At 36.7% G+C, this 6570-nt stretch overlaps 1 protein-coding gene across 1 annotated transcript in view; it reads right to left on the bottom strand.

Moving 5' to 3' along the window:
* Window positions 1–575: 575 nt before the first annotated feature.
* SUCLG2 (succinate-CoA ligase GDP-forming subunit beta) overlaps window positions 576–6570 on the bottom strand; it is a 126754-nt gene continuing 120759 nt past the window's right edge. The window contains exon 11 of the mRNA XM_065075461.1: window positions 576–2568. Coding sequence (XP_064931533.1) covers window positions 2453–2568 — 116 coding nt within the window. The 3' untranslated portion in view covers window positions 576–2452. The remainder of the gene's footprint in view (window positions 2569–6570) is intronic.

Raw genomic sequence — 6570 nt, 5'->3', positions numbered from 1 at the left:
ACCCAAACCGCACTCCGGCCAGGCTGCAGCTCCGTGTGCTGGAACAAAGACAGCAGCATCCCCCCTGGGCATTGCGTTTACTTGCAATTTCCAACAGCTAAAATTGCAGGAAATGGAACTAAAATGCCTTGCCAAGGGAGACCAAAAATAACTTCGCACATTTCCACACACAAAGAACATATGCCACTAAAACCAAAACACTCCGCAACGCTGCACCAAGCAAACCCAACGGAGCGAGAGAGCCTCTGGTTCCAGAAAGTGAACAGGACCTTGGTGTAACTGAAGTGCCGATCGTTCAAAAACACAAACCCAGAGCTTACAAATTTTTCCGTATGACATCTGGAAATTAAAAATTATACTGTTCTATTTTGTACATCGCTTAAGAGGAACAAAACTTGTGTGTACTGTCATTTAACCTACGTATAAGGAAAGATTATATAAAGAAATAAAAATATTTACTTTCTAGATAAAAACATGTGTATAAGAGTATAACAATATTACCCAATTGAAAGTAAATTCCTAATTATTTGATTCTACCCATCTGTAACAAAATGCTGAATGGAAGAACACAGAACTTAATAGACAAATTAAACAATTTTCTATTTTATAGAAAGGACAAAGTCATTAAATGGTTCATTTTTACATCTATTTGATGAAACGGTGTACAGCGTTCATTTTTGCAGAATAATAATCACATACTCACACAATGAATTGTTTGGAGACCATAAGTTAGATATGCAGTGTGTGACAACATTGCATTAAACATTCTTCCACAGAATGCTTCCCTTTCCAGTATAAAAATACATAGAATAGAGTGTGACTTTTTAATTTACTGTGGTGAGGTAAACATTTCTTCCTTTCAAGCAATGTGCTCCTATGCACCTTCAGGAGAAGTGCTAACGATACCCTTCTCCTTCATTCAGTCAATAAGTACATACCTAGTGGCATACTTGTTGCAATTCTAACAGTCATACATTTTTTCCTTGAGCAATATGTAGAGAAAGGAATGGAGAAGGAAAAACCTACAGTAATTGATGATAGCAACCTATCTATACTATTTGTGTCAAGAGCCAGAGATTAGTGCAGATAATTTATTCTGAATGTAACAGTTTTAATGGAAATGTCAGGAGAAAATTACTTACGTTTTTCTAAGTAGAACACGGTATTGATTACAGCCACTCAAAAAAAAATCACAATTAAGAATTTATTACACAAATTTTTACCTCTCTGCTCATTTACAAGACCAGATCAAAATATCCACTTATTTGTTCACTGTTCAAATTTATTGATAATTTTCAGCATGTAATTCCTGGGCTGAGTAAGATTTGTACCGAGTTCTTTAGTTACACAAGCCATTTGGTATTCTCTTCTGTTCCCTGAATGAATGATTTGTCTAACAGCTTAAATTTTGACTGTTAAAGAAAAATATATAATCAAAATAATTCTTGATCAAAATCTGTGTACTGAAACTTTTTTTCCTGATTTACTGATGCCTGATAAATCAAATGCTTTTAAAATTGAAAAGTTCATTTGTGTTTTATTTCCAATAAATCAGAAATGGGTTTTGGAAGTTAAATCAATTGAAGAATACTCCTTGCTCCTGTACAGAAAACCGCTTCAGGTTCTCATTTTAAAACCTCACAGCAGTGATGGAATTATGGAAGAGGTTATTTTAAAAAGTTAGCAGCCATTTCCTTACTGGCAGATGCATCATCCTAGAGCTCTCTGTACGTCACTGTTACACCTAGAAATAGTGCACCTCATTTCCAAAAACCAGAAAATAAAATTAATCACATTTTACCAGCTTATAGGCACAGTATGAGAATGGAAGGTCCTGTCACTACCAACTATTCAATCTCTTTTCCTATTGTGAGGTATACTTTGGCATCTACAAAAGAAAATCACCTTAAGGCAAAATGTGTCATTTCTAAAAAAGAAAGTAAACATTACTCATTTGAATAAAATAGACCTTGTAAGCACAATTTTACATTATTGTAAAAGTCCATAAAAAATATAAACCCATTATTAGTTTGCTGACTCTTCACAATATAAAAAATGAAAGCATTGTGAAATAGGTGAACCACATCTGTTTGATTAAAGAACAATCCTGTTGATGAAAGTACATTATTAATTATCTTTTCATGACTTTATCAGTGGTGATTTTGGAAGGAAAGCAGAAAAACAGCTTTATGAAATGAAGTGTTTCTCATTACAATTTAGAGTAACAAAATTACCAAAATTACATGAAGAGACACAAATTTTTCAAGAACGTAGGTGCAAAATATCTGAAGCCTAACTTGCAGGCCTGTGGCTCAAGTGCACCATGTATCACAAACAAAGTCCACCAACACTGACGACCTCTTAGAAAAAGCCCACTAATCCTCTTTGAAATACCAACTGGAATGACGTCTTGTGAAACACACACACTTTGCATGAGAACACCTGCAAGCTGCTATTTTTTGGCCACACTCGCCACTGCCTTCTTTGCTGCATCCTCAAGGTCATTTGCAGACATGATGGGGAGTCCACTTTCATTCAGAATACGCTGGGCTTCATGAACATTTGTTCCTAGAAAAATAACATTGACTACAATTAGTAATTAATATTAATGAATAACTGAACATCTTCTATTAAATCTCTATGAAAGCAGTTAATGCTTCAAACTCTATATCACTTCAGTTTTGCAACAGATTTGATGAGTGGTTTAGATCAAGCTGAGAAGAAGGAACTGTTACATTTCAGTGACAATTTGGATAGACAATGCAATCTGATAATAGTATTTGCATCCACAAAAGGGGCTTTATGAGGAATAGAGGGTCATTCCAACATCCACCAGGGTCAGCAGGGACATCCAGCATGAGCAGTGGATACCAGACCATGTATCAGGCCTTTAAGACACTCCGAAGATTTAACACATTTATTAGCAACAATCAGTGACAGCTTATCAGCCGTCAGCCTATCAACTACAACTAAATTCATGCATGTTAACCGAAAGCTGCAAAATTTAAAGACAAAGATGTGGGTAATACTGAAAATCTAAGTGGTTTTGAGCTGCTCTTGAATATGCTTTCTTGCATTTCTTCTAAAAAGGGGGAACACAGAAATCTCTGAAGCATTCAGTGTGACACTGTTCCATCCTCTGCTGCTGCACTGAATTATCCCATGTTGAAGGAGACTCTACAGCTATATAGTACAAGTGCTCCATTTTGCACATAAAGAACTCAAATTTATTCAACTGATTACATGCACAGTAAAGGAAAAAAATAGATAAAAAAAAATCAGGAAAGCAAGTTTTTCACATGTGTAAGAGACAAATGTGTCACCTTCCCATTTACACTGACAAATCCCTGATGGAAAACAAAAGACTTTCTCCAACAAAGCCAAGTGGCAGTTTTGATCACTGATACGCTCTGCACCACAGAAGAACTTGGAATCATAAATCCTACCAAGCAAGTGGAATCCAGACTTTGGGGTCACACCACTAGTCACGGGCACAAGTTCCTGCTTGAATCCCCTCCTCCACATCAAGTTCCTCGTTATTTGCCATGTCAAAATGCTTAATTACTTTGTTATTCCTAGACCTAGCAAAATGAATTTTAATTACATTTGAAGGTTTGCACTAATTATAACTTTAATTATTAACTGAGCAAGTAGCATACTCTTTACTGTGCAACTTCCAGAATGCTCATTTGAAGGGGTGATTTTGTTTTTTCGTCAGACTCTAAAAAATGTGTGAAGCTGTAGAGCAGAAGTAAAGAAATTCAGAAGTCTGTCTCATCAGCACACTCAAGTCAGGATTCCCACTCCCGGCACTGGAAGAGACCAAAGACGTCCCTGTCACAGCGGGTCCCAGGGCTCTGCCATAGGAGGGGCAGGTGGCTGGAAGAGGAACGTGGGACCCCGTCCGCAGCTGTTTAAAAGCTCTGGCAGAAGAGGTCACGCTCCCCATCGCTGTGCAGAAAACACACTGTGGGACTTGCGTAGGGAGGTCAAAGACATCTGAAATCTCTGACAAGAAGGGGGATTTGGTTGCATAGTAACACCCAGCACTATACAGCCCTTTTCCCACAGGAAAAAAAAAATATTATGGGCAAAAAATAGCAAATTATTTGCTTTTTTTTTCAACCATGCTATATAACATAATGTAGAAGCTGCTAATTGCCAGTAAAGAATTGTACAGGGAAGTTAGAAGGCATTATGAAGGTTCTCTTCTCTGTTAAATTCCTGACATTTGTATAGCGATTCCCATTAAGTCTAGAAGGTTTTATGTATTATTCAGATACACATGTGATAAACATTTAAAACAGTCAAGACTGTACTGATCTCTCGAATAGGATTCTACAAGAAAAAGTGCCGTGAGGGGAAAAAAATGGAAAGAGGGGAAAAAATAACACCTGGAAGTTTTCCCACATAGAAAATATTATGTTGTTTGTGATACCACTTAGTATTTAAAACTAACTTTTGCTCTTCACTAAGTGGCCAATATTAATTTACTAACAGGTCAGAGTGGGAACTACACATCGGATCTATCCTGCACTGCATTGATTGCTCTGCACACCACTTGTCTAACATGCATTACAAAATCAATACAAAACACAGTCCAGTAAGAAGGGAGGGGGGAGTTTATGCAGACAAATGAAAATATGAAAGCTAAAAAACATCTCACTGCAGCCAAAAGAGTAAGGGTATACTTTGTATTTATTCAATCAAATGCTGTTTTATAGGCAGGCCACACAACTAAGCTTATTGTTCAGCAAGGATTTCCTTTGTTGTGATTTTCTTTTTTTAATGATAGCTTTTTATCCCATTGTGATAAGTATTTTAGACACATTGAGAACACAGAAATTAAAATGAGACCCTGCTGAAAGCCAAGGTAAGGGTTTTAAAAGTAAACATTCAGAAAACACTGGAAACATTTAAGAATTTACAAAGGGTATCATTTTATTGCAGTAGATGTTAAATTAAACAAATAAATAGTCTCACTGTTCTAACATTAACCTTCTGCCACTGGATGGTGTCAGAGAACTGTAAACAGAATCCCATTCACCGGCTATGGAAATAACCTGCCCTTCACCTACACTGCAGCCAACCAAGAAACTGTGGAAATTCAGAGGACTGGAAGCTATAGGGCTTTGGGTTTTGTTGCTGGGGGAGGGGTGTGGTTTTTTATTTTGTTTTGGGTTTTTCCCCCCCCCTTTCTTTTTAAACTTGACTCTTGTTAAAGGAAAAGCTTTCTGATATGTTTTTCCTTCTTCCGTGTATTACCATCATTGACACTCCATGGAAAAACAGGGAAGATGTAATTTTATCAGTATATACTTCCAGGCTTTTAAATCTAAATATCCCGCTTCTGAAATCTGGGCTCAAAAACTACCTCTCTGTGTACATGCATTCTCTGACATTTACACTTCTATTGCCTTGAAATCTCTGCTATCACTAGCAAAGCAAATCTATTAAACTTATTACCTAAAAATCCTAGTAATAAATATTCTATCTAAGCATGTTTCTATAAATTTTAAGATAACACCAGCTCACATCATTACAAATGAGCCAAGAGGACTGCATAGGTTGAATGAAAACAAACAAATGAAACACTCAAAATCATACTCCAACAGGATTTTCATAATGTTCATTCATTCACTTTACTGTCATAAAACCATCAGGAACAGGCTAAATTGCCACTGTTCCATGCTGATGGCTGGAGAGGATGCAAGACTGCAATGCCACTTACAGCTTTTCAGGTAAACAGATATATGGGGAGAAGGCACAGATACATACATTTGGTATATGCTATCAGATAGAAGACTAACAAAAATAATCTGATCTACCCAAAACATTCTGCTATGACAAAATATTCCACAATATGCAGTATGTCTGAAAATTATTATTGATGTGAACTCATTGTGACCATGTTACACTATCAATAGCAATGGTTCAGCTCTGACATGCTACACTGATAACTGTATTAAGAGCCAAATTTCCCTCCATCATGAATACAGGTTATGTAGTTTCTGTGAGCCCACCATCTGGACATTCATAGTCCTCATGTCTCAAAGACAGACGTACTGGAGAATAAGGGACAAGTTTTAAAGTCCATCACTAGCTAACCTTCAGTCAACCTTTGATTTGAGATTTGGCTAGTGATAAGTTTTAATTAATGATCTTCAGCTAGGGAACTAATGAAGAGCTGTTGGCTCTGCAGTTGAGAATAAAGCAACTTTCACTGCCTACTTATAAGAGACAATTAAACCCTTTCTATTCTGCCCACCCCATTTGCCCTTTTCTATCTTAAACTTTTCCCAAGGGATATTTTCATCTTCTCCTCTGCCCCATGTTTACATCCAAATTGGGAAAGACTCAAGCGCATTTAAACTTGTGCTGAATGTTTAAACCCAAGATGTCTGAAGAGGTTGATATGTATATAATTCTAAGTATAACCTCGGAATACCCCATTCTTCTGTCTTGATAGGCAATTTGGGATAGTAAAACTCACGGGCATATATACTAAACTATACTTTTGAGCAAGAAATACAAATTGGATCAAAATTTCACTTGTGTGTAAAAGATTTC

This window comes from Columba livia, chromosome 10 (assembly GCF_036013475.1).
Source record: "Columba livia isolate bColLiv1 breed racing homer chromosome 10, bColLiv1.pat.W.v2, whole genome shotgun sequence".
NCBI classification, from domain to species: domain Eukaryota; kingdom Metazoa; phylum Chordata; class Aves; order Columbiformes; family Columbidae; genus Columba; species Columba livia.
The sequence above is the reverse complement of the archived record's forward strand: the minus strand, read 5'-3'. Positions and strand labels throughout refer to the sequence as shown.